The following is a 28000-nucleotide window of genomic DNA, read 5'->3' on the forward strand; positions in this document are numbered from 1 at the left end:
TTCCGGAATTGATGCGGCGACGCGGGTTTTTTTTTTTTTTTTGGTGGCTTTTTTTTTTTTTCAAGCTTCAATTGTACAGACAAGGTGGGTACTATTTTGCTTTTTTGTGTCCTCATTATACATTGGTGTCCTCCATCATTTGCCTTGGTGCCCTTTATCATTTGCCTTGGTGCAATTTCCCCATTCCTTGGTGCTCCTTGGTACAAAAATTTGAGGAGGTGCGGCAATAGGGGGCGCTGTTGTAGCTTCCGTGTTAATTTGAAGAAAAAAAAAGGTTGACGCGCATGATTAAAATCGACGCACGCGCTGACCAGAGACCAAGTATTTTTTTTTGGCCTTAACTTAGGTCTGGAGATGGTTATAAAAATATCGTAACAAATTAATCATTCTTTGACACATATTTTGTGCAAAAATACAATTAATAAAAAGTGCAAGAAAACAAAACAGACATGCACGTCCCTAATAAAAATAATACATGCACAAAGAAAAAGAGTACACAAAAGAAATAATTTTACAAATTTGAATGATTTAACCTTGCAACCCCTTTGCCACTGAAGGAATTGGGATAGTATACAATTATTGAGTGGCTCAGAGTGGAATGGGAGGAATATTATCGCAAGGTAAAATCTGGACTTTTCTTTTTCACGAGGCGAAGCTGAGTGAAATGGAAAAGTCCAGATTTTACCGAGGGATAATATTCCTCCCATTTCCCAATTTTAAGCCACTCAATATTTGTGTTATATAACTAACATACAGATCCTTGTCATTTGATTTCCTGTTAAAATGAACTTCTATTTCAATACAAAATTGGCAGGAAATGTATTTCTCTCTTCCAAACCACCCCTTCATGAAATGTTTGAACCCAACTCTGTAGCTACTGGCTCTTTGGAACAATACGCCCAACGCTCAACACGAACGCCAGCATGCATTTGCACACAATCACCGTGCTTTGGAACAAGGATGATCCTAACTGTTAAACAGTAAATCCCATTCACCATGGGCGAATGGGACTTTTTGAGCCCCGGCGTGAATGGGAGTGAATAATGAGTGTCAAGTAATGTGAGTTCCACCAATCAAATGACAAGGATCTGTAGGTATTATATAAAAGTTGATAGTCCCACAACTATAGAGTCTGTAGACCAATCCACTGAGACGTGATCACTGCACACACACGAGGCCCCCATCAATGGCGAAAGCATTGTGCTAGCTATTGTTCAGATAATCCCTCATGGGGCAGTTGCTTTGCACAATAGCAAGCACACTGATTTCGCCATTGAAGGGGGCCACCATGAATATACAGTGATTGGTCCATGGCCGAAGTCAAACGACATCAAAGTATCGACTTCAAGGATGCATAGTAAGACAATTGTAACCATTACTCCTCATTTACATACTGTTTTGAAGCCTCCAATCAGAGAAGAGCTGGTTTGCAGCAATGTTGAATGTTCTTAGACGTATCGACTCGTAACGATCCAGGTCAGGGTAGAAACGTAAACCGGTCAAGAGTTCGACGTCCTTTACTGAGGCAACGTGAGTCTCCATGAAATCAGGGGTCATCTGCAAAAAGATCAAAATCAAAATGGGTGAAATTAGTTAGTTAATTCTGATGGGCCACATTGGCTCTCGACAGACTTACTATTACTATAATATTTTAATGGATCAAAAGCTTTATCAAATTATCCAAATTGTATCATATTAAATCGTCTCGTACCTGACACGTGTGAACGCCATCCTTGTTCTGTAGAATGAATGAGAGCGGTTCTAGCTTGTTACAAGCGGCATCGTCAACGGCCTTGCCACCATCCACACACCGATTGATTACAATGAAGAAGTGAGTTGGGACAAAGGTGTCGTTGAGTCTTGCACTGCAAGAAAGGAAAGAAAACGGGAACCGTTGATGACTTTTAACATAGAAATCTTTACTTAGTGTTGAAAGATACAGTCCATCATTTGTAGTTTGTGCATTTTGTTCGTTTGAAGTAACAAATGTGCTCAAAATCTAAAGAAGGGTGCTAACAACTAACTTAATGAAGTTTCAGCTCAGCTTCAGCTGTACATTTCGAGAAAATAACATTCTCGGATCTCAATTTCAAATCAAAAGTTGCTGAATCATGTTTTGAATTGGGCCTGAATTCAGCGTCCGAGACACGTTCTCATTGAGCCGATTGCAGCTACGCGGTGTCGTGCACTGATGCGACGAATTATAGCAACCGCACACGCGTGTGCATTGTGTCAACGATTGCGATCCCTTTTCCAAATAAAAAAAAAGAACTACAAACTGAAATTTCCAACGATGCGTCTTTAGAAAGGCCTTCTTTTGTTGATTTTTTCAAAATGACAGCATGCCAGAAAGAATAATTTCACAGGGAGTTTAGTCCCCTTACTATTTTTCAACCAAGTATGTTTTTCAACAATAATTACGTCAGTTACTTTTTGGATAGCTGTAAATGATGGACTGTAGCTTTAAGTGTAGTGATGATGATTAAAAAGATTGAAAACCTAACGGGAAAACTTTCTTGCCAAAAATAATTCCTTCAAAAATTACCATTTGCCTTAGAGACAATAAACAACTCATTTAATACTTAAAGGCAGAGTGGACCATTTGTGCATTTTTTTTTGAAGCAACAAAAGTGCTCAAAATCTAAAGAAGGGTGCTTAACAACTAACCTGATGAAGTTTAAGCTCTGTGAATGCTGTATATTCCAAAAAAACAATGTCATTTTCTAGGATCTCGATTTCAATTCAGGAAGAGTAACTTTAAAGGGAATAATGATACAACATTTGCTTTTGCTGTAATTTTCAGAAATCGATGGATTTGGGGATTAGTATTTTATAACAAATATTGTTACACTGATGACTTGTTTGAAGTTTTGTGTTTGTAGATGCTGGAACAACCAAGAAAAACAATCATGTTCCTGTACTCTGGTTCCCTGACCCAACTTTAATTGAAATGGAGCAATTTATAGACGTAAGGGAATTGTAAGGTCAGGGAACCAGTCTAGAAGGCTAGTACCTGTTCATAGATGTGTAATCGATTGCAAACAAAATGCAGACTAAGTCGTTGGCAACTGATACAAAAATACCACTTTCCGTGAAAATGTCAGCACACCAGGTGCCATGATTTTACAGGATGCTTTAGACTGCCATTACTTATACAGCCCAGTAACGTATTTCATAATAATTTGGTAGTTCTGTTTTTTAGTTCTGTAGTTCTGTTGTATATTCCCTTTAATAGTCCTACTTTTGTTGAAGCCATTTAAAACAAAAAAAATTTGAAGTTGTGCATACCTGGATGTTTGTGATAAGAATTCCACAGAATCTCTGAGGCCGTCAAAGTTATAATCAAAGATAGGACCAGTCACAATGTTGACACCGTTGTATTCATCAGCCCAGAGTGGAAGATGAACATCCAAAAATCCACTCCATAGATCTGTGGATAGTCAACAAATCAGTTCAAAAATTAGTTGACTATAGTCTAACAACAATGACAGAACTTTGTTAGACTATAATCAACTAATTATATACGAGTGGAACATAAACATGACAGAATTCACCGCAAAGATCTGTGGACAGTCAAGAATCAGTTGAAAATTGGTTGACAGCACAGATTTCATTCCAAGGGTTTTTGTATATCGAATGATCAACTGCCAAATCAGTTGACAACTGCCTTTGCCTATTAGTGGAGAATGAATATCAAAGAACCATTCCATACATAAGATAAACAATGGAAGTATATGAATAGATTGAAACTTACAAATATATGTTGCTTATAAATAACTAAAGGTTAAGCAGAATAATTCTGCAACAAGAACCCAGCAGAATACAAAGCTATTAAAAAGAGCTGTGAACAGAAAGAGAATCCCACCATTTACCTTTAATGAAACCAGTATATTGTGGAACCATGTTGGAACTGATGAGCGAATCCATCTTGGCATTGATTGTCTCTGTCAGTCCTAGATTAAAGAAAATAGGAAAAATCAAAAAATTAATGTACAACTTCAATACTTACAAAGATGATATGCTTGTATTTATGTAATATGGATAAATGAATAGCTTTAACTATTTGATCATATGTGATGTCATCACGAAATGAGCTTAAAGTTGGAAAGTGCCATTTTGCAGTACAGTGGGACAAAGTTGCAAGTTTGAAGAGGTGGTCATCTTTGTTTTCAGGTGAACCTAAATCTGTAAGTCCTGCCTGTGCTACCTTTTCCCAATGTTTTTGTTCTTTCAAACATCTTTAAAACCTATTTTCATCCCATTTTTATTAGTTGACTGTTCATTCACCGTAACACAACTGCAAGATTTTAAGAGCCGTTTTCTTAAGAATCGGTTTTACCACTTCCAGTAAATTGATTGTCTATATTTCCGTTAGTGAACCAAGTACCCCTTCATGTTGTATACCATTGGAAAGCTCTTGTTCTGAAAAATCCAGATATATCCAGAAATATCTCAATTCTTAAAAAAGTCAAATTTTAGGTCCCATATCTAAGGACTCCTGCCTACCCGGCGAGTACAGGAAGCCTTTGGTGATGTTGGCCCAGTCTCCAGCGGCATTGTCGTAGTCTGAGCAGTCAGGAGACATGACAGTAGGTATGCGTACATCAGGTCTGGTGCAGTTGGAAAACACTGGTGCTGGGTTTCTGGTCTGAGAAATAAAAATAATAATAAAAAACATTTTCATATCAATGATTCAAGTTAAGGGCAACAAGTTTTATATTTTCCCATTGTTTAATCAATCCCTTTCAATTAAGTTTTCAATTAATAACTTCACGCCAGGATTATTTTTGCTAAAAATTCGCAAAAGGCAAAATTTTTCAGCCAAATTCTGATATACAGCCAAACGCCACAAATACTGAGTCGCAAGAGTCATTTCAATAGTGTTGTATGATATTTCTTGCCGAAACGTCATAATGGTCATATGTTTCAAAACTTCGAGGCGTGCACTGGAGCGTAAATTGTACAACAATCGGCCAGGCACAACGGCCAACTGAAGATCAACACACGGTCCGCCTCCACAGACTTCACAGACTTTGTGTGTGTGTACAAAAGACATGAGGAATTAGCATGTTTAGACGTCACCCGGAGGTGAGTCAAGGAAATTTCGACATTTTAACCCGTCTTGACGTTTTAACCCTGTGTATAAAACCAGCCAGTGCGTGTTATCACATCCTCCGACGCGAACTGGTTAATAAAATGCTGGAATTTTCTTCCTTGATTTTTTAAACACTAATTTCCAAAATCCATATTTTATGTAATTATAAAGACACTCCCCCCAATTATTGATCTCAGTCTGCAAATTAACTCACTGTCTTTTTGTCGATGGTAAAGGTGGCATAGAGAGGCATCTTCATTTCGTGACTGTAAGCCGTGATGTACTCAGTTTGTGTCAACTCGCAGAAATCAGTCAAGAAATTAACCTCAGGCATACCAAAGGGTGCATGCTTGGTTTTCGATGCAAGTTCTGTTTTAACAAAACGAGAAATAAATATTCGATATAAGAATCAAGTTATTATGAAAATGCAGTTCAAAGATTGGCACAAATTTTAAGGGAATTAAGTTAAGCAATACAAGATCTGGGAGATTTAGTACTCACTAAAAATGTTATAAAAAAATGCTGTCAATCAAACAGTGCACATTGATTAATGAGAGAAAAAAAATTATAATATTTTACATGAAAATAGTCTTACGAAAAACGCAGTTATATGGTCAACACAAGTTTGAAAGGAATAATGTTGTGAAATCAATACTAGATCTGGGAGATTTGCGTCTCATAGGAACTCTGAACATAATGAATCCTGTCAATTAGTCAGTGCACTGACCAATCAGATCAGGACTTTTGGTCAGGTGACCACGTTAGCTTGATCAGACTCAGTCACAAGCCGAGTGAAAAATGCCCCCACCCAAGTGGTCCGGTTTATGGCCAAATCTGAACTCTCCAAAAAAATGTGTGATTTCTTGTAAAAATGCTGTCAAATTGAGGCAATAACAGTGTGTCCTCAGCGAATCTCTTTCAAAAAATGAGCACTCTCGCAATAAAATTGATGACTTACTTTGACTTTCAGTTAAATTCAGCTGCTTATCAAAATCTTCAATTGTTTCTGATGTTCCATCCTACAGATTGGAAGAAAATAAGGTCAGTTAGGAGAAATACAATTTTTGTTCAACATGTTGCTGGAACTGAAGAGTCAGCCAATGGTCCTCTGTGGGTGCAGAACTGTAAATCGACTCCCATAGACCTCGGTGATAATTACGCATACTTCCAAATATTATTTACAATACTCACAACTCTCCAAGGTGTTTGAGACACCCATCAAATTAAAGCTTATTTCATCATCTTTATTTTCTGTTAAATTTTCGGGTGGCAATTTGATGACTTTTGGGAAAAAATCCCATCTCAAGATGATCACCCCTAAAAGAAGTCCTGTGGCCCATCGCCATTTTGAAAAATGATGCCTGTACTCCATTGCAAAATAGAGCAATTTTAAGGCCCAATTTAATCCGAATTTCACAGAAATATGAGCCCACACCCCTGTACACGGCTTTCACTCATTTTTTTTCTCCAAACCTTCAAGTTCACGGTCCACAAAATGCTCTAATAGCAAAGAAATTGAGGGTGCACAAATTGTGATTTGGCCCGCGTTGGCAATTCTGGGCCTATTTACTGGTTTGCACTCTTTATGCACTGACTGAGTCACTGAGTGTAAATAATATCCTCAACTGAGTTTTTTTGGGTCTTGCTGGATTAGGCAAGCGTGGTCTTGTTTTATACAGAAATTACACCCTCCCCAACAAAAAAACTAAACAATCTATTTGTTTCAAGATGATTCCCTTATCAATCTACATAAACAGATAATATATCTCTTATTACCTTATCTTTACTCACCAATGTTTAATGATTTTTTAAATAAACCACAAAGGGAAACTGACTTGGTGTTTCATAATAATTTTTAAAAGTTGAACAAAGAAATTGACTGGAGCGAGGTTTGAACCTGCGTCCTCTTGAGTGCCGTTCCGGTGCTCTACCAACTGTGCTATCCACCCTGATGTTGGCGGTTCCCCATTTTCTCAATGTTTTGTTCGAGGGCGCTAGTCAGAAGCCATAAACCTGCAAATGACATAAAGCTAGGGATAATGCCGAAGGTCGCAGGTTCAAATCCCGCTCCAGTCATTTTCTTTGTTTTAAAAATGTGTAATACTCTTTTTTGAATAACTTACTGGCAGTGTTTCACACATGCACATTGACATGTCTTCACTGAGCCTGTTCACGTAGTCTTGATCGGATGCAGGGAATGGACACATGAGTGGAGAGGACAGACTTGAATCATTCTTGGGGGAAGGCTGGGCGGGTTAAAGAGCATATGATGTAGGCTACCTGCCTCGCCGTCGTTAGGGGGAGGGTTGATGCCTAAGACATCTAAAGAATTTGGAGAAAAATGAAAAGTTAAAAGTGGTTAGGATGCATTTTTTGGGGGGGGGGGGCAAGTTAGAAGCATGGTAGTGATTGCTTCTCCATCGCTTCATTGAGGGATGTTGCCTAAGACATCTGGAGAATTAGAGAGGAATAATGTGAGGCGTTCTAGCAAATAAGACACAACTGGGCAGAGATCGAAATGAGGGTTTGCAGGTATTAGGAAAGAGAATAAAGTTCTGCTAACAATACTGTTTGTTGCACTTCAATCGGTCATTCCGTTGACAAGTTATGGCTGTTAAAAGTTCGCACTCATCGACATGTCAAAAAGTAAAACACTGAGAAAAAGACCATAAAAGTTGCGAGTTTTGTAATCATTCAAATGAAAGATGTCAATTGGTTTTACTTTAAAACTATTTTATTCACGATTTTTATACTATTTCTTTAAAATATGAGTGGTAGATATATCAAGGGTTATAAATATAAATAAATTTGAAAATCAAAAAAAAAAATCACCCCCATTCAGTTTTTTGCATAGTTGATGCCGGAGATATTTTACTATGTTTTAAAGAGAGAGGCAATTGAAGTTTTTAAAGTCAATCTATTTCAATTTTACCACAATTTTGTTTGGATTTGGCAGTTCTACTTGACTTTCCAACAATATAATTCAATACATAAGTCACAATTAACTTATGAGGTCTAAATGAATGCTTTCGTGAAGCAGCATAAAACAAAAATAATACCAAATATTCAGAACACGTTTAGGTGTGGAACTAATATTAGTACAGCATTCATAAAAAGAATGGAATGAGACTCACCACACATGGCATTCATTAGTTCTAGGTTACTGAAAGGTTCGATCTCAAGATTGGCTTTGAAAGATGGACCGTATGCAAGAAACAGGGCCTGTGTAGCGAGGAAGAAAAGAGATTTATAACAAATTAGAAGGTCCTAGGTCAGCAGCACATGAGTAAAGTTTGAGTAGGAAAATGGAAGTAAATATATGCCACAAGATACAAGATTAGCCATAGGGATATCTTGTTTTACAGGTGACCCCAAAAAAGGAACTCTGAATTTGCTTCTTTTTTTTTTTTTTAAGTGATCAGTGAATTTTTATGTTTTGGATAGGCCTATCAGATTAAAGCTGAGATTTTTTTTCTTTCAAATACTGAAAAAAAATCATGAAAACAGCACATTGGGTTGCTGAGAAAATGCCAATTATGTAACACAACTCCTTTTTGGTCCATTCCAATGGCATTACCACAGTTAAGTAACCTTCGTTTTAATACGTCTGTCATTTGTGCAATTTCTTTAATTTTTGACATATTTATGATGCTGAAACAGTTTAAATTAGGATTAAAAAGGATAATATACCTGTTCAGGTGGAAAATAAAAGGTATTTCCATCAAATTCATCTGTACTCTTGTCATTTATGTGCCGTATTATTTGTAAGGATTAGGACACAATGCACTACAAGCAATTTTATGCACTAAATAGGTAGAGTGTAAATCCCTCTAATTTTGAAGGTCTTCCTCCCAGATTCTGACTTAGGATGAGGACAAAGTGAAAAACAAACGAAGACTCACCCTCATTTGGTCTGCTTTCAGATTATCATAGCCATGCCCCCCACCAGCACAACCACCTGAAGGACCACTGGAATTACAAATTTACATTGATAAAAAATGTTGATATTTTATCAAAAATGTCATTTTTTGTTCTTCTCATGAATTTTGAGCTTTGGATGTATTTAAGCCAATTTTTGACCCTCTGTAATCCTCTAAAAAAAGTTTTTTTGGTACGCCTTTACAAACAGTTCCATTATGCTTTCGCACAGATCCACCTGCAAGTAGTCTGGTTCCTAGATTATTGATCTTATAGGGGGCCGGAGCCAGTCCACCCAAGGAATTGAATTTGTGTCAGGCTGTGAATAATTCTAAAATTTGTAAACTTGGGCAGATTTGTTTTTCCTGAAATGTCACTCCAAAGGGAATAATTTTTGCATTGCTGGAAAAATGGCAATTCAAAAATGAGCACAAGATCCAAACTATAGTCAGCCATGTAGAAAAACGTAATTTGAAATATGACTAACGAACGAAAGTTAAAGGTAGAGTACATCATTTGCAGCTATTGAGTAACCGACAAATTATTGTTGAAAAGCTTACATGGTTTAAAGATAGTAATGGCACTAAACTTCCTTGTGAAATTAATCTTTCTGGCATGCTGTCATTTTGAAGAACACACTAAAAGAAGGTCATTTCCAAAGATGCGTCTAAAGACGCATTTTTGGAAATTTCCTTTAGTTATTCATTTTTAATTCAGCGAACGTTTACAAGACGCACACACGTGCGGTTGCTATAATTCATTGGTTTAATAGTGTGTCACATCGCGTAGCTGCAATTGGCTAAATAAGAACATGTCCCAACCACTGATTTCAGGCGCAATTCAAAACATGACTCGGCAACTCTTAAATTGAAATCGAGATCCTAGAATATTTTCTCGGAATAACAGCATAATTCACTGAGCTAAATTTCATCAGGTTAGTTGTTAATCCCTTAATGCTGGCTGATGGCTCTAGACGCAGCTCAATAATAGCTGATAAGCCAGGGACTGTTATTGCCGGATTCATGCTGCATAGCCCATCCATTCATAGACAACAGCTGAATGCCTGCACGTACACATTCCACCCAATGTGCTGCTGTTCGCGGCCGAACAATACCGGCATCAAGGGGTTAATTACCCTTCTTTCAATTTTCAGCACTTGCTTCAAATGAAAAATGCACAAATGACAAGTGATGTACTCTACCTTAACATAATTATGTAATGTTCAATGTCTCCTTACTTTGATATAGTGTAGCCTTGCTCGACAGCAATCAATGTATCTTCAATGCGTACATTGTTGATGTAATGCCATCGTTTCGGAGTATCGGTCTTGACATATGCAACTGAGCCGGGGCTAATGCACTATAAATATACATATACAAATAATACACATGCTTCATATAAATCAAACAGGGTAAAAAACAAGGAATGTCCTCAATTCAGTAGACTTGATCTCTCTTTAAAGGGAATATACATTTGCACACATCAAAAAACAAAACTACCAAATTATTATAAAAATACCCGTTTACTGGACTGTTAGTGAATGACAGTCTAAAGCATCCTGTGAAATCATGGCACCTGGCAAGCTGACATTTTCAAGAAAAGTGGTATTTTTGTATCAATTAATTTCTAACGCTGGCAACCCACCAGCTTTGGAAAACTGACACTGTTCAAACACTGCCCCCAATTTACCATATTTAGTTAGTCTGAATTACGATTTGCAATCGATTACACACTGGCACAAGCCAGCTAGACTTGTTCCCTGAACTTACAATTCCCCGGCGTCTATACATTGCTCCATTTCAATGTAAGTGGGGTCAGAGACCAGACTACAAGAACATGATTGTTTTTCTTGGTTTTTCCAGCATCTACGAACACAAAACTTCAAACGATATTTCCTATAAAATACTAAGCCCCCAAACTCATCTATTTCTGAAAGTTACAGCAAAAGCAAATGTTGTATATTGCCTTTAGGTTAATTTTCAAAACTGCAAAATGATTTTTTTTTGGCTAGTTACTGACCTTCAAATGTTCGACAATATCTGCAGGCTCACTTATCTCAGCTGCAACAAAATAAACCAAAAACAAAATTAATATCTTCCTATTTCGCAAACATAAAAGTTACCAAAAGTTACCAGAATTTTGGATATTTTGCTGTTGTAAATTTTAGAGGGGTGGGTGATTTGTTGTGTCAGCACATGGCAGTAAGCCAATGGGCAAGTTTTTCTCACAAATGTTTTCAATGAGCATGATTTTCTTGGGTTCACAATTTGAACAGAAAAACCCTGAACTGAAGAGTGTCTAATTCCTGAAATGACATCACAACAATAGCGCCATCAGTTGTCACAATTTTTTTAATGTTTAAAAATGCACAATTTTCAATACCATTTACCAAAAAAGGATGTTAAATGGTTTGTATACATTTATTTCAAAGAGGAGAAAAAAATTCGTTCTAAGAAATATTAATCTCATAGATCCTTTTAGTACTTTCAACACACAAACTAATATTATTTAGCATTTACAATCAAATGATTTATGCTTACCATTCGATTTAGGATCGTATCTCATCATCGTGCCTCCTGAACTTCTTGAGTAGTATTGACCAGTCGTGATATACTGGAAATATTTTTAAAAACAGTGCATAAAATCAATCCAAACAAAATATTTATATAAAGTCAGCGAGGGGGGCTCTATCTTATCCAAAAAAATCTTGGTCAACACCGCCACCCCCATTCCCAAAATAGTTAACCTTTTGTTTAAAAAAAAAAGTCTTCTGCAAAAATTCCAAAACAAAAAATAATGTTTACATTTTGTCATCATTTGTTAGACAAATTCAGAAAATCTGCTTTGAAAAAAAAAACCCCAAAAACTTGAAATTCAGTACCCCCTTTAAAAAACAATTCTTGTCCAACTTTGAAACTTGGCCAAATTTGCCGACAAATCAGCTGAAACATCTGAAAGTTTATCATTCGAGTCATTTGTTAAAAATCTCTGAAAATCTTCAAGGATGGATCCGGTGGGGGGGGGGGGGGAATTGGGGCCATGCCCCCCCCCCCCCAAAGAAAACTAACTCTTTTTTTTTAGTGACGTCACTATAAAGGCAGGCACAGCATGTACCACCATCTTTTCCTCATAAAAAAATTGGTCAAGGTGGTCAGAAATTGCCTCAGATCACACCACAGAGCATTTAGAATCCAACAAAAATTTCGGGGCTCACTAGGGCCCCGAACCCCACGCCGTAATATTTTTTTTTGGCCCCCCAAATAAATTGTGTTTTGGATCCGCCCTTCAAAATCTGGTGGGACCAAAATATGAGATTTCCAAATTTAGGATGTGAATTTACGTCTTGAAGTTTGATGTTGAGATCGCAAGAGCGATTCGCCATTCCGTGATCGGCGAGGATGATGATGTTAGTACAGTTCTCCATGTTGACTTCAGTGATCGCATTCATCAGATCGCCGATGTAAGAATCCACCTCTGTCACCATTGCATCTTGCTGTCGTCACAGAAAGAACGAAACAATGCATCAATATGGTCATCACGATTTACAATTTCAATTGGAAATCTATTGACACAATTTGAAGAACGACTCACTGTAATATAAAAATACTGCAAGTAAAACTTGAGCGATCTCCATGGAAAACTTTCTGTGCATGTTACATGCATAGCACTGAGAGTATAAATATCTTGTCAAATTTGCCTGGAAAGTCTTCAATTCTTTAAAATCACAATCCTAAACAATGGGGTGGGAATGTACAAGTGGAAAATAGGACAAACAACTTGATATTATTATCCTGCTTCATTTCCCAATCCCATGTTACACCTTTGTACCACTTTAGCGTGGAAAGGCCCACATGTTAGAGTCATTTGTAATACTGAGCTGAGCTCTCCAGAGAACTCGTAAATATCCATATTGGAAAGGACTATATGAAAAGTCATATTTTGACGTCGGCATTCTCTCCACAGACCAACTTTGAGGTTTGGTTGAGATCGATGACTGAACTTCAGTGATCCTAACCAAAATGGCACACATGGACACACGGAAGGAATACACGATCACAATATCCCCCTGTCTGGCTTGCAAGCCAGGGGGATTAAAATCTTGTGATCAATTGAGCTTGGATTTTAACAGTCCATCTCCTGCCTTGCACATCACTTTGTCACAATGCATCCCTGAAGCAACTTTTGGCAGAAGAGTTGATTTTGTTGGTGTTTAATTCATCTGAGCAAAAAGAATGAGCAAAAATGGACAAACCTCATCTGAATTTGGCCCAAAGTCGTGCCCGGTGTGATCAGGCTCGTCAAAATACAAGGTGATGAAGTCAGGACTGGAAAAAAAAGGACAAAAATTAAATAATAATTCTCCTCAATTACTAGTACTGTTGATGTGCCCCGACATATACATGTAATAATAATAATAATAATTTAGGAGGCTAATCATCCTTACTCGCAGCAAGGGCGGATCCAGGGGGGGGGGCCAAAGGGGGCCATGGCCCCCCCCAAAACGAAACCAATTTTTTTTTTTTTATGTGACATCGCAATAAAGGCAGGCAATGAGTACACCACCATCTTTTCCTCCAAAAAAAATTGGTTAAAGTGGTCAGAAATTGCCTCAGATCGCACCACAGAGCATCTAGAATCCAAAAATTTTTCGGGGCCCTCGCGGGCCCCGAACCCCACGCCGTAATTTTTTAGACCCACTTTTTTGGGGGACCAAAATTTTTTTTGGCCCCCCCCAAAATTGTGTTCTGGATCCGCCCTTGACTCGCAGCTGAGAAGCGGAATTGCGAAGGACGCGGCTACAACGTGTTCAAGCAGCTGGCATGCAAAGGCGCCTTTGGCAGCCAGCCACAGCGACCCATATATGACCACGGAGCACAGCCTGAGATCGAAAGTGTTTGATTTTTCCGAAGGAAGGAAAACCAGAGGGCCGAAGAAAAAAACATCACGGCACAGCAGAGAACCAACGCACAACTCTACTCACATATGGCATGTATGGTCCGCGGCCTGGATTTGAACCAGGGCCACAGTGGTAAGAGGTGAGTGCTTTACGCACAGGCCTCCCATGCCACCCATGGTGAAATGGTAACATGGCACGGCCCCTAACGTAGCACACTTTGATTTTTGCCTCTAGTGCCTTGCTAGAGCAAAATTTTTACCTCAAATTTCAGAGTTGGTGAATTTTTATCAAGCTCTTAACATTCCCGTGCATAAATCTTGAGTTTATTACCTACCCGCTACAAAGTTCCAGAGAAATTCTATTTTTGGGTGATTTTCTGATTTTATTGAAGTGATTTTCTGAAGTGCACAATGAACTCTTTTCAAATGCGCCCCAAAATAAGAAAACAAGTTTCTGACAAACTTGTAAAGTGGATATGTGAGTGGAGATAATAATTTATCCAGATTTATCAACTTTAAAGACATTCTTAAATGTTAATGTGGGATTGTGGGATTTTCCAAAATTTGTTCAAGTGTGCCACGATTGGTAACACTCGGCTGGATTTGTGCCCAACTTTTCAGGCACCACCGTTTTTGAATTGCGGACTTAATATCATGCCACTGAAATTGTTCACAAAGATTCCACACCAAGCATTATTAAGGTAAAAGTACCAGCATATTTTACTAATGATTTGAAGTATGTCAACAAAGAGGTTTGGCAACACTGAAGGAGGCAATTGAGGGAAATTATGTCAAAGTGCGCCACATTAGGGGCTCCAATATTTTTTTATATAAGAATCATTATTCTACCGCAAAAATAGTCCTGGGGATATGATTCCAAGGCACTCACCGGCTATCATTTGGAAGTTGCAGCCATTCCTTGATCTTGTTGATCTTTGTCTGTGGTGTGGTGCTCCTGTATAGAGAAACGTGTGACAAAGTTGATATTTAATGGGCTCCGTTTACAAGTACCCCCTCAATGTAGCCCAGGTTGGACGAAGTCTTCATTGCATTACGACTAACATCCAGGACGAGAATTCTCTACATAAGACCACCCAAAATTTGGACCAGATTTTTGTTACGTTTTACCTCGTTACAGAAGCTTATTTCACGCCTACATTCTCTATGTGTCCTTACCTATTGGGCCGCTGGGTTCAGAAATTCCATATGTGATGCTGACCGACATTAATCAGGAAAATAAACTCTAAAGCAACGTTAAACTTGTACGTGTTTGTAGTCTCTTTTCATCAGTTTATTCCCAGAGTCGTACGTCATGTACAATGTACGTGCGTACGAAAGCGCGCACGCACGCTAGCGCCCTCATTTGTTTAGCTATGGTTGGAACCGTGACGTCACTCCAGCCAACCGATGTCACGAAAACGCTCAACCAATGACCAAAGCCGAAACGTGTTTCTGGTAACTGGTGCGAAAACACGCTCGGTCATTGGATTAGCGACCGCGCCTTCAAGTAAGTGCGCGTGCGTATGAGGGTGGTTACTAAGCAAATCGCGCGTGCGCACTGCATATTCATGCTGCATAGTCTGGCCCCCGGACCAGACGTGATACGAGCGTCGAGAATAATTGTCCGGTCTAGGGAACCAGACTACACGCTGCACAGACGTACATCATGTACAACTAGAATAGACTCGGCGGTGAGAAACTGATGAAAAGAGTCTACAAACACGTACAAGTTTAACGTTGCTTTCGAGTTTATTTTCCAGATTAAGGTCGGTCAGCATCGCATATGGAATTTCTGAACCCAGCGGCCCAATAGATAAGGCTACATAGAATACTACGACGTAAAAATTAGCTTCTCCAACAAGGTAAAAATATTGAAAATACTGGTCATAAATTTTTTCGCCCGGTTTTGAGCACTTTATACCCTGGACTCCCTCCGTTACGTAGGGAGGAAAGGGAGTCCACCTGGGCTACCCCTCAATGGTAAGAAAGGGAGAGTTGGGGAGACCACTGGGAGAGACATTTGAACGCATTGCCGACGACGCCTTATGCTAACGCGAAGACGCTGCGTACTTATACATGAACAAACCATGTACCAGTAAACGCATGTGGTGTGTCCTGTCCACTATGGTCCAATGGGCTCTCGAAAGTGTTACAAAGCGCCCTCACTTGTTCATGCACAGAGCCATTTGCATATCGATACTTTTATAAAAACCACATGATTACAAGAGCTAATTTCATTCTTATGCTTAAAGAGCAAATGCAATGTCATTTTATCAATGTAATCCTTGAAAATTGTAAATTTTCGTTTTGCCATTTTCAAGGGTTTTTTTGTGCCTTTTTTTAGGTTTTTATGCTAATGCAAATTTCCTTAATCGTGAGCAAAAGTGAGATGTCATTTCAGGCAGAAACCTCTATATTGCAGCTGTTTCAGCACAAAAAGTTACCAGAATTGTGGGTATTTTGCTGTTGTAATTTCCTTATCTTTGATGATTCATTGTTGTGTCAGTACATGGCAGTAAGCCAATGAGCAAACTTTTTTCATGAATGTTTTAAATGAGCACAATTTGGGTTCACATTTGAACAGAAAATCATTAACTCTTTCAGTGCCAAACTCGTACATGTACGAGGTATTTTTGTTAGTCCAAAAGCGCCAACCTCGTACATGTACGAGGTAATGTTCGTGCTTAAAATCGCCAAACCTCGTACATGTACGAGGTAGAGTAACATGTTATCAAAAGGGGGCGCTCTCGCTCTTTCTAATGGTACCAATTATATGCATGTACGACCTGTATTTATTTTTATATTCGAGTTCTTGTGAGAGGGCGTCACACTGAGTTTCGATTTGTTGACAAAATGGCGGCGCCCATAAACCGAGCTCGCGTGTTATCTCCAGAGAAAATCAGTGTATTTTTTCGCCGATTTGGACAGGGTAAGGGATTACTTTTCTGATTCAGAATAATCCATGGATATTTCAGAACTGGATGGTGAGTCAGAAGACGAACTTTGGGATACCGATACAAATGATAATGATGGTGCTAAAAGTGACAATCATGGCAATATTTATGATAATGAACAGAGTTTGTACGAGGAGGGGTATCAGACGCGACACACGTATATTCTGCAAAAGTGCGGAATTCCCCTGTGTTCAGGAGAGTGTTTCAGGGTTTATTACTAGGTGCATGACTAATATTGACTTTTGAAGGTAACAAGAATATACCAGAGAGTAAGATACAACAAGTTTGGTGATTACAACTTATTTACTTTTTTTTTTATAGAATTTTGAATAATTAACACAAAAGCTCGAAGTTGGGCGCTTTAGGGTTAAACTTTTGAAATGTCGCGGGCACTGAAAGAGTTAAACTGAACAATGTTTTTCTGAAATGACATCACAGCAACAGTGCCCTCAGTTGTCCAGAAAAGCAAGGAAATTTTGAAAATGTTGAAAGAAGTGCACTTTTGGAGAAAATAAACCAAAAAGGGATGTCAAATAGTTTTCATACATTTATAAGAGGCGTAGAAAGTTGCACAAAATGTGTTCCTAATTACAAAAACTAATTTCACGGATGCTAAAATCTACAAAAGATTGACCACCAAAAAAATCCCATGTTTTAATTGACTGCAACTCACCCATCATATGGAAACCAGTAATCCGGCCTCATTCCTAAGTTGAAAAAAAAGAAAAAGAAAATAAGGATTTAATACCGAAAAGCGTAATTATAACCGCCGTAATTTTGTTGAAGAAATTACAATTTTTAGATGAAGATATTCCAATTAAGGGTAACGATTTTAAGATTTTTGAAAATGTACAAGGGAGTAAAAAAAAAGAAACCCAAATGGCAGGACATTTTCTTCACAAACTTCTCCATGTAGCACTCTCAAAATCTAGGAGATGAAAGCCCAATTAATAATCTTTTTTTTAGTACAAGAATCATTCAAATAACTTACGTACTTTTCAAGTTACGGAAACACAATCACTGTTTTAAACTTCGGTCCACAGATCACAAAAAAGGTATGTTCTTTCAGCAAAATGAAAACAATTCATGCACAACCCTATGTGAATTGTTTTCGTTTTGCTGAAAGAACACTTCCTTTTTTTGTGATCCTTGGACGGAACTTTAAAACAGTGGTTGTGTTTAAAATTTGGTAACTTAAAAAAGGACATAAGTGATTTAAATGATTCTTGCACTAAAAGAAAGCTTATTAATTGGGCTTTCATATCCTAGATTTTGATAGTGCTACATGCAGAACTTCATTAAAAAATTGGTCCTGCCATTTGGGTTTCCTTTTTTTTTGACTCACCCTGTATTAGATTTCGTGAGATAAAATTACCTTGAATGTCAACTTCCGAGCCGACCCAGAAATAACAGCCTGCAGTCAAACCTTGCTTCATGGCTGTATTCCATATCTACGAGGAATTTGAACACAAAAAAAAAAAATCATATAAATTCCAAGATGCCATAACTCTCCCTAAAGTAACCTAAAAGAATTACATGAAGAACTGAATTCTTATATAAAGAATGAATCAATATGTAAATCTCAAAGAATCTTCCTCACTGGTTCGCCTCCCCACCAGTAGTTGTTGTTTTTCTCGTCTCCATTCAGCGAGAAGGATTTTTTGAGTACGGGGTCGTACATGTTGTTTCCAATAATCCCGTGATGCTCTGGTAAAAGACCCTGTCAAAAAAAAAAAAAATAAATAAATAAACAGATGCAGACCATTCATAAAGGTTTTTATTCAAGGAATATTTTATTTTCTTACAACAGTGAAAATTTAATTAAGGTAGTTGAAAGGCTTTAGGGAGGGGGCATACTTCCGGTTGAATATGAAGACTTCTATTTCCAAAGCGCAATATATCCATTTGGAAAAGGTGAAAAATGCCCACAATTGTAAAACTTTAAAGAATAAGCACAGTATGACAGCTGTATCTAAACTTCACTTTTTGCTTAATTGATTTACAAAGTTATGTGTTACGACATAAAACCTGTCGAACCCAACTTTATGCGGCCAGGAGAGGGTGGCATTCTAAAAGGTGGTCATCACGTTTTGGAAATAAATTCTTCATATTGTTTTTAGTAAGACACATAATAAAGAAAGATTGTATTATGTGTCTTATATACAAAGAAATACTCGTATTCAATATCTGAATTGATCAAATAGGCAGTTTTATAGATGAACCCTGTTAAGCATACACACACCCACAAAGACAAATATGAGTCCTATCAGTCTGATCTGTCCTTTATTGACTCATTAAAGCCACACACACACCCTAATGTCCTCTACTGTTCAACGTCCCCTATTGAATGCAGAAACAAACTCATACACACAGGTTTGTTTATGGTGTAAATCTAGGATTTTCTATTGTTCCTCTTTCCTTTTCCTTTGTTTATACTCTGTGTATTTCCTTATATTTAACTTTTTTGCAACAGCTCTCATTAGTTTTGTACACGTTTTCTAATCAAGGTTGTTCTCGATTCGGTTCTCATCCTGAATTCATCGATGATGTTGCACGTGTGTGTCCTCGATTTACACCATAAACACGCATCAAGGTTTGTTTATGGTGTACATCGAGGATTTCCTATTGTTCCTCATGCATCATCGACCACTTGTTCATATTCTTTCATGCAACAGTTCCCATTGGTTTTGTATGCATTTCTAATCGAGGTCATCCCTGATATGGCTACTGTGTGTTCTCGAATTTCACCATCAAATATGCACAAGCTCTAGCAACCTGATCTGCATGACTGATATTTTATTGAAGGTCTATAGATTATTTGCATTTATCTAAAAAAACATAACCTACCAAATTATTATCAAAAAGCCTACTTGAATTAAAGATTGTGCTGGTACCAAATTAAACACCCCGTGAAATTATTCTTTATAGAAATGTATTCTAATCAAGAAATGTGGGTAATTTCCAATGATCAGTAAACTGATCGACTTTTAAAAATACACAGTGCTATGACAAGATCTTGTTAATGTGATCGAAAGGTTGGGCATGGTTTCTCACTGTTTTCTCAACAAGTGTAATCTGAACTGAAACTTCAACAGGTTAGGTTTTGAACATTCTTCTTTGGATTTTGAGTGGTGTTATTATTGGAAATGAACGCGTGAAAAGTAAATGATCCTATATGCCTTTAAGACATACAACAACAAAAACCCGGATAAAAAAAGCCACTTCATAGTGAAGCAGTGACATACATAATCAGGCACAATTGATCTGCAACTAGAAATTACCGTGACTATGCTGTAATGATTCGGGAACGTCAACGTTGGAAAGGTCGGGTACATATAGGGTGGGTGAGTTCCGCAGTCACCTGATAACAAAGAAAAACAACAAAATATCCAAATCATGTCAAAAACAATAATAATCGTATTTTAACATTTTGTAGTTTGTCCCTTTGATCATTTCCTTTGTTTTGACTTGTAATTTGTATGTAATGAATTTACAAGTGTCATATATTTTAACTGTCATGTATAATGCCTAAAATATTATCTAATAAAAAAAAGCATCAACTGAAACAGGTAACTGACTTTGGTAAATTGGGGACAGTATTCAAAAAAAGGCTGACCATCGTTGGAAATTGATACAAAAATGCCACTTTTCTTGAAAATGATAGCATTACCAGGTGCCATGATGTCACAAGAGACAATTATTCACTTACAGACGGTATTTCGGTAGTAAGGTATTTCATAATAATTTGTACTTCTGGTTTTTTTTATGTTTACAAATGTTGTATATTAGTCAGAAACCAATTTCCTATTTGGGATGACCTGATGAGGTGCCCAAATACTTTTTGTTTGGCCTTTAATACTCTAAAACACAAGTCCAAAATGGGTGCAAGTACAGTTGACGCACACAAGAAAGCTACATTTTAAAGCTAAGAGGATGGTTGGATCTCTAAAGAGCAGGCTTGATAAAGTCAACCAGTAAAGCATGTCCGGAGGAAACAAACTTTAAATGACATATTTGCCATCAAGAATACTTACTCAGTCTCTTGAGGTTGGGGGTGATGCCTCGTTGAAGAAAGTCATACCGGAATCCGTCTAGAGACACCAGGATCAGTGGTGGTCTGTCGACACTACGATACAACAAGAAAACAATCACTTGAAATCATAACATTCTACAAACAATCAGGTGTAAGAACTGATGAAAACCCAGCCAAATCAATATCAATATCACAATCAAATGAGATCAGATCTAAGAGATCAATAAAAAAGTATCATACCCATTGGCAACAATATGTCCAAAATGGTTCCGGGGGACGATTATGTAGTGTAGGGCCCCCGTTTTAGTTTTGGTCAAATTAGAGTCAAGGGTGTTTTATCATTCCGAAATGATATTTTTTTTTAACCTTAAGCACTTGAAAGTAGACTTCTATCATTTTTTGGGTGAAATTTGAACAGTTTCTTTTGGTAGAAATTGCAAGTTTTGTACTCATTTTACGGTTGGTGCCATACGAATCAGAGCGGTACATCACGGTTATCGCCACCTTTATTTTTGTGTTGCGTTTTGTCATCGTCATCGTCATTCCTACCCCAAATTTCCCAAAAAAATTCAAAACCCTGCCCTTTAATCTACGACATACCCATTTGTTCTTAAAGTCGCCCACTAGTTTGGTAAACTTCAAAGTGGATTTTGTTCTCAGATTATAAGGAACGGGGCCCTACAATACACAATCGCCTCTGAGTGGGACTGTTAAACCCAACTACACCACAGTCCCAAGTGAAGCTCAGGGGACCATTCCAACACAGGTATTCCAGTTGGAACACTTTAGTTGGTCTCAGCTTAAGTTGGTACCATCTCAACTATATTTGGGACCAATTGCCAAGTTGGGGCATAACATGTTCATATGATAAATCCAAAATGAACACAGCTAACTATTTAAAGTCCTTAAAGTTCATTAATTAATTATATTTACCCATTGGGACACTGAGGGGGTTGTTCAGTAAAACACGGTGTATCAAGCCAAGGTTTTTCTGTGAATTAACAAGAAATTAATAAATGACAAGTTAGAAAATATTTACTAAAAGAGCGTAGACAAATTGAACAAGTTTGATAAAAGCTAGTGTTGCCATTAAAATTTCAAGTTTCTGTGCCATGTTTCACAAAGACAATTTAAGGCTTAGGACATAATAAACAACATAATTTGTTCTAGGCAGTCTACACCCCCAGACCAAGAAATATAAGAAAATCATGGAGAAAAACACAGCACATGCCTGCCACCCCCCCCCCCCCCACCTCCTCCCTTGTGCCAAAGCAGGATCTGGATCTGACCTATCTTGGCCCAAGACGCTAGTGTTCGATAGTGGACGGTGCATAGTGCGCCCTCTAATGGCACAATTAGACCAGCGGGCTTACTCACACTAACATCTTGACCATTTCGTTTCCGCGGTTTAACTTATTCTTTATTTTCTCCCTAGGTTTTCCAAGGGAACCAATCAATGATCGAGAAAAGGTTCAGTGACTCGCCCAACGGTTATAAACATACGTGCTATGTGCAGTATACGTGATCAAGCATCATCTCTTTCCTAGGGAACCAATCAGCTACCGCGAAAAGGTTCAATGGCTCACCCGACTGTTGTAAACATCACGCTACGTGCGGTGATCAAGCATGGAGCTATAAAAAGGAACAGTGTTTGTTTGAATTTATATATTGGGCCAAGACTGCCCTATACATTCAACATTCTTACTAGAAAACTGGAAGAGTACATACCTGGTGGTGACTTTGTTGTGGGTGCCGAACTCACGGTTCCTTGCAGTGTGGACTGTTGAGGTGTGGGTGGTCGAGGCGTGGACGGTTTAGGTGTGGACGGTTTAGGTGTGGACTGTTTAGGCGTGGACTGTTGAGGTTTGATAGTCGTGAACTTTGGTGAAGCTGTAGTCTTATCGCCTGGCCCCTGAGGTGCTTTGATAGGTCCGCTACCATACCAAATGCCATAGCCAATCCCTATACCAACACCCACACCACATAGAACCGCCACCACCTACATGATAACAAAAATATATGCTTGTGATATAAGGCCAAGTAAAAAAATAAACCAGTTTCTTGTCCACGTCCGCTTCATTTTTCCCAGGCCGTCTCCAAGTTTTTTTTAATTCATATATTTTGCACATGGTATTCTATATTGTTTTTCTATTTGTTTCCAACAAAATTGTAGCTATGTAGAAAAGGTTACGGCTCATTTGGGCACAATTCTCAGCAGTATTCCAAAAATATATAAAAGTGTCTTTTCGTCTTTTCGAGGATGAATCTGTGTTCACAGTAACGGAGTGCCCATCTCTCTTTCGAAGCGATTGGGCCAGACTCATGCTGCTGTGGGGGGATCACCACACCTCCTCCACAGCGAGTCTGTCACCTTCCCAGCATTTAACACCTGGGTTGAGAGGAGTAATTGAGGTAAAGCGCCTTACTCAAGGGCACAACATGCATGGCCATGGCGGGGCTCGAACCCACAATCTCACGATCATGAATCCTGTGCTCCAATGATAGACCACACGTGCCCCTCTTATATGGAACAGGGTCCTTAACTACACAAACACCGTAATAAGATAAAGAGAGGTTTGAGTTAAGTTTGTGAACTGTTGTGTCATCATGAAAAAATACAAATTTGAAGAAAAAAAATTGAGTGTGAAATTTTAGCGGGATAAATTTGGAAACTTGGATGTATTCCACCGATCATTCAACGTGTCAACTTCAATAAAAACTCTCCAAAGAAGATACATTTCCAAATTCTGATGCAGTAAAGCTACAGGGAGCCAGTTAATCAAAATGGTTCCACACCATGCAGAGTGGTGCTTAAAACAATGTTCACACCAGCCTGTATAACTACAGATATTAACTCACCACTAGAAAGGCATACAATGCGATTTTATTCTTCTGTGGAAAAAAATGGAGAAAAAATAACCTTGTGAAAGTGTGTTAAATAAACAGTCTTTATTCATTATTAGGCTTAACCAATATTTTGCCGATATTTCTTAAAAGTTATATTTTTTAAGGATAAAGGGCCTAACCTCTTAGTCTTAACAGTTAAAGGGAATATACATCATTTGCTTTTGCTGTAATTTTCAGAAATGGGTGGAATTGGGGGGTTGGAAATATATAGCAAATATAGTTACACTGACTTTTTAGAGGTTTTGGGTTAGAAAATGCTATAAAAACCAAGAAAAACAATCAATTTCCTGTAGTCTGGTTCCCTGACTCCATTTAAGAAGAAACAGAGCAGTTTACATACATTGGGGAATAGTAAGGTCAGGGAACCAGTCTAGCTGGCTTGTACCCGTTCATAGGTGTGTAATCGATTGCAAGCAAGTGCGATGGTCAACTGGGGCCAGTATTTGAAAAAAAGCCAGTTTTTTCCAACGCTGATCGGCCGATCAGCGTTGGAAATTGATACAAAAATACCACTTTTCTTGAAAACGACAGTATACAGGTGCCATGATTTTACAGGATGCGTTCACTAACAGTCCAGCAAGGTATTTCAAAATGATTTGGTAGTTTTATTTTTTGATGTTTGCAAATGTTGTATTTTCCCTTTAAGTCACGGGGCTAAGAAGTCGAGGGGAGCCTAGGGATTAGTTAGACTTTTTTTGTCTCTCACAAGTAAACAAAAAAAATGTAGTTTAGGAAAGCCCTATTTTTATACAAGTTCCGTTCAATGAAAATGAATTCCTCAAGTGACTGCCAATTCCAAAATACCCATCCCCCCCCCTAACGTCACTACTGCCATAGCAGGCCTATTATCTCAATGAAGGTCAGTCATTTCAAAAACGCTGAAAAGACATGAATCTGGGGCAAGATTACCATATGCGAAGTTCACTATTTTCCTCTGTATTGACTTACAAGCCCCCAGATAGCAATTTCATGTCATCAAAGTCAATTTGAGCAGTGAGAAAATACAAGCATTTTCTTAGAAAACACTTAGAATTTTTCACAGTGTTGAGTGAACTTCGTATATGGAAATCTTTCCGAATCTGGGACTGAGAAACATTTCCTTTATTATTAGAAAATACTTTGAAAAGAAAGAGTGAAGTATCATGACGCCACTTCTGTGGTTATATAATTGTGTACAAAGTCTATGGTCAGAGTTGAGTGCATTTTCAAAATATTTTCTAACACTAGACAGAATTGAAAATGTTTCTCAGTCCCAAATTCATGTCTTTTCAATATTTTTGCAATGACTGACCTTCATTGAATATAAAGATGAAAAAAAGTATCACACTATTCCTCCAAATCCATTCATGTCGGAAAATTGCAGCCACGGCAAATGTTGTACATTCCCTTTACAAAAGTGGATATTGTTCCCTTTAATAGGAACCGGGCCCGTAAATACACGATCGCCCAAGACAGTAGGGGCCTACAGTTAATTTCTAATTCTATACACTTTTAAGTTTTACTTAAGTTGTACATTATTGCACTCCTTACCTTTCCGCTTTTCTCGAAGCTTAGGATCACTTCGTCACTCTTGTATTTTACCGACGACTGAAGGTCCAACCCAAAACAAAAAGAAGTTTTATCATGTTAGAAGATGTAAAAAAAAAAGACGAAAGATTTCCGCGTGCAGACTCGCCGCCTCTCACCTCCAGAAACATTCATCATAGTTCCCAGACCACTACATGCGTGTTAATTCACGTGTGCTTGAGTAAGAGTGGATGCATCAGACTAAACGTCTGCAGGTTGCCCACAACTTGCGCATTTACAGCCATATTGCGCATGACGTAAGAAACTTTCGGCCAATGAAAATCAGCTAGCAAAAAATACACATTCTGATTGGCTATCCAGCTGGTTGTAAGGCGAATTGTGCCCGAATTAGGTCAAATACAGGGTGTCCCTCCCCCCCCAAAAAAAAACCCGAAGACCGAAAGCCATCCTCTTTTTTTCACAGATTTTAGCAAAATGCATCACAAATCTTGATACATATTTGACAAGTTTATTTCATTTAGCTTTTCAACAAAAACAAAATCCTTCCAATAGATATTTCTTTTTCTCTTGGGGCATTGGAGGTTACCAAATGTTTATGAAAAAGTAAACAAATCATAGGCGTAACCGGGGGGGGGGGGGATAAGGGGGGTATTTATCCAACCCCCTCCCCAATATTTTGTAAAGACTGCCCTTTTCCATTCAAATGCCCTTTTTCACCAGCGTTTACACCCCCACCCCAAAATTTGTAAAGAGTGCCCTTCTTTGTTAAAAAGTGCCTTTTTTTCTGAACAAGTGCCCTTTTAAAAAAGAAGTCAAGCCCTATTTGCCATCGGCCGTTACGGGTGCCTTTTTTTATTTCGCAAATTTATCGCCTTGAAAAGCACCATATATTGTCAATTAGAGTGCATAATCGTCAGTTTTGATCAGCACTTTCAAGAAGTTTTTACGGCCTCCCCCAGTAAAAATGACCTTGCTACGCCCTGAAACAAATAGAAAGCCGGTCAAGTTGGTACCGACAATCGTTCATAATAGTTCTATTTTTAAGTGGTTCTCGATTTGAAGGGCTGTTGGATCCAACTGGACCCATTGAACAGATAATGGAGCATACATTGACTTAAAATCCACACTAGTGATCAACTTAAGCATAAAATCAAACACGGGTTGGACGTTGTGCTGTCATAATTTGGGTACGTGAGCAAACATGGGTTATCACGTGAATGTCACCTGGCGTATAATAATTTCACAAAATAAGCGACCAACCAAACTCACATTTTCTGTCCACAAACTTAGTCCAGGTTTACAACAAGCTCCCCTTCTTTGGACAAAACTTGACTGGCCAAACTTTGTGTTAATCTATTGTTCTTTTTTGAGCCACACATCTTTTAAGAGTTCTCTAAAGTTGTGGGCCTACTGTTCGCAATGCAAAACCTCAAATTAAATCTGCAAGCATTCAACTATCAATCAATAGAATATAACCTACGGTTATCAGATACCACGGCATACAGAATCACTGCAGCCAGGCCTTCCTGCAAAATCTGCCAAATTATAAGTATCTGTCTATCAAATTATAAGCATCGACCTATCTTTTAATAGTTAGATTAAACATTATGTTATAATTACCGACATAGTTGGCCCAGATTTTGCCTGTATGTCTTCCCGTCTTTAGCTGATCCAAGTACTTTTCTCACCGATCCACTCGGTAAAATCTACCTCTTCATTAAAAAAGCGATAAATAAAGAGAAAAAAATCCAAACGACATTTGAATTCTGAATGGCTGGATTTGAGGACATTTTCGGGATGACTGTTCACAAGTACTGCATAAGGTGGAAACAGATAACCAAAAAAGAAGATAAATTTGAACTTCGTGCACTTCATTTTGTAATTTTGACTACTATGCCTGTTGGAATCATTTCAAAAGCGGTAATACAACATGGGAGTTTACAAAAACAAGAACGACTAAAAGGCCACTTCATACTCGGTACGCGCACGGTAGCACTCGTCAACTATCAGGGTGAGTTTTTGTGCTGCGAATTCGCCCAAGTCGAACCATAGAGGAATAACTCCGGCCTATTTCGCAGCGAAACGTTCACATGAAGTATAAACCGGCCTTAATGCCTAATGCAAGATATTTCCACGCTTTGAAGATAGTAGCAATTACTAGTTGCAAATTACCTGAGGTCTACTTCTTTCAAATTCGAGTGAATTAGAAATGGAGCATCGTCATACATTAGCCCGCTCAGGTATTACATTCAGCAGCAGATCTATAGCTGGTTTACAATGGTATACTGCTGGCGTTCACACAGCGAGGTTTACCATACAAAGTTATTCAGTTGTCATTCTCCGTAAAGCTAATTTAATTTAGTTCCATGGCCTTCAATCACTTACCTGAAATAGCGTTCAGTTTTCCGTCCAGTCAATTTCGAATGACCAGCTTGCAGTGCCAGGACTATGGGTGGTACATTGGGTGGAGCCTATAAAACTACGATTTCACCCAAGATTAGAGGCTAAATGCAGCAGTTGCTGGTGGCAAAGACAAACTTCAGATTTATCTCCATAATCGTTTAAGTAAATCCAAGTTATTGGTTAATTTGACCATTAAATCGATAAGATCAGTAATGCTAATATCAGGATTCCATTCTCTTATCGTTGGATTATGGTGTTGAAGGTCAA

The 28000-nt window shown here is 38.2% G+C and overlaps 1 protein-coding gene across 1 annotated transcript; it reads right to left on the reverse strand.

Moving 5' to 3' along the window:
• Positions 1–931: 931 nt before the first annotated feature.
• On the reverse strand, positions 932–27799 carry LOC119728515 (venom phosphodiesterase-like). Its single transcript, XM_038200787.1, is given in 29 exon segments — positions 932–1233; positions 1271–1557; positions 1712–1865; positions 3289–3430; positions 3873–3953; positions 4507–4648; positions 5310–5464; positions 6054–6114; positions 7219–7331; positions 7334–7417; positions 8230–8317; positions 8998–9064; positions 10251–10372; positions 11033–11073; positions 11554–11626; positions 12354–12506; positions 13266–13338; positions 14799–14864; positions 17537–17570; positions 18239–18314; positions 18464–18583; positions 20145–20224; positions 20898–20989; positions 21830–21887; positions 22625–22895; positions 23756–23788; positions 25334–25390; positions 26951–27042; positions 27716–27799. Coding segments are annotated over 27 exon segments (2613 nt in total). The 5' UTR covers positions 26957–27042; positions 27716–27799; the 3' UTR covers positions 932–1233; positions 1271–1386.
• Between the last annotated feature and the right edge of the window lie 201 nt (positions 27800–28000).

Source organism: Patiria miniata, unplaced genomic scaffold (genome assembly GCF_015706575.1).
Source record: "Patiria miniata isolate m_02_andy unplaced genomic scaffold, ASM1570657v1 HiC_scaffold_20, whole genome shotgun sequence".
Lineage (NCBI taxonomy): Eukaryota > Metazoa > Echinodermata > Asteroidea > Valvatida > Asterinidae > Patiria > Patiria miniata.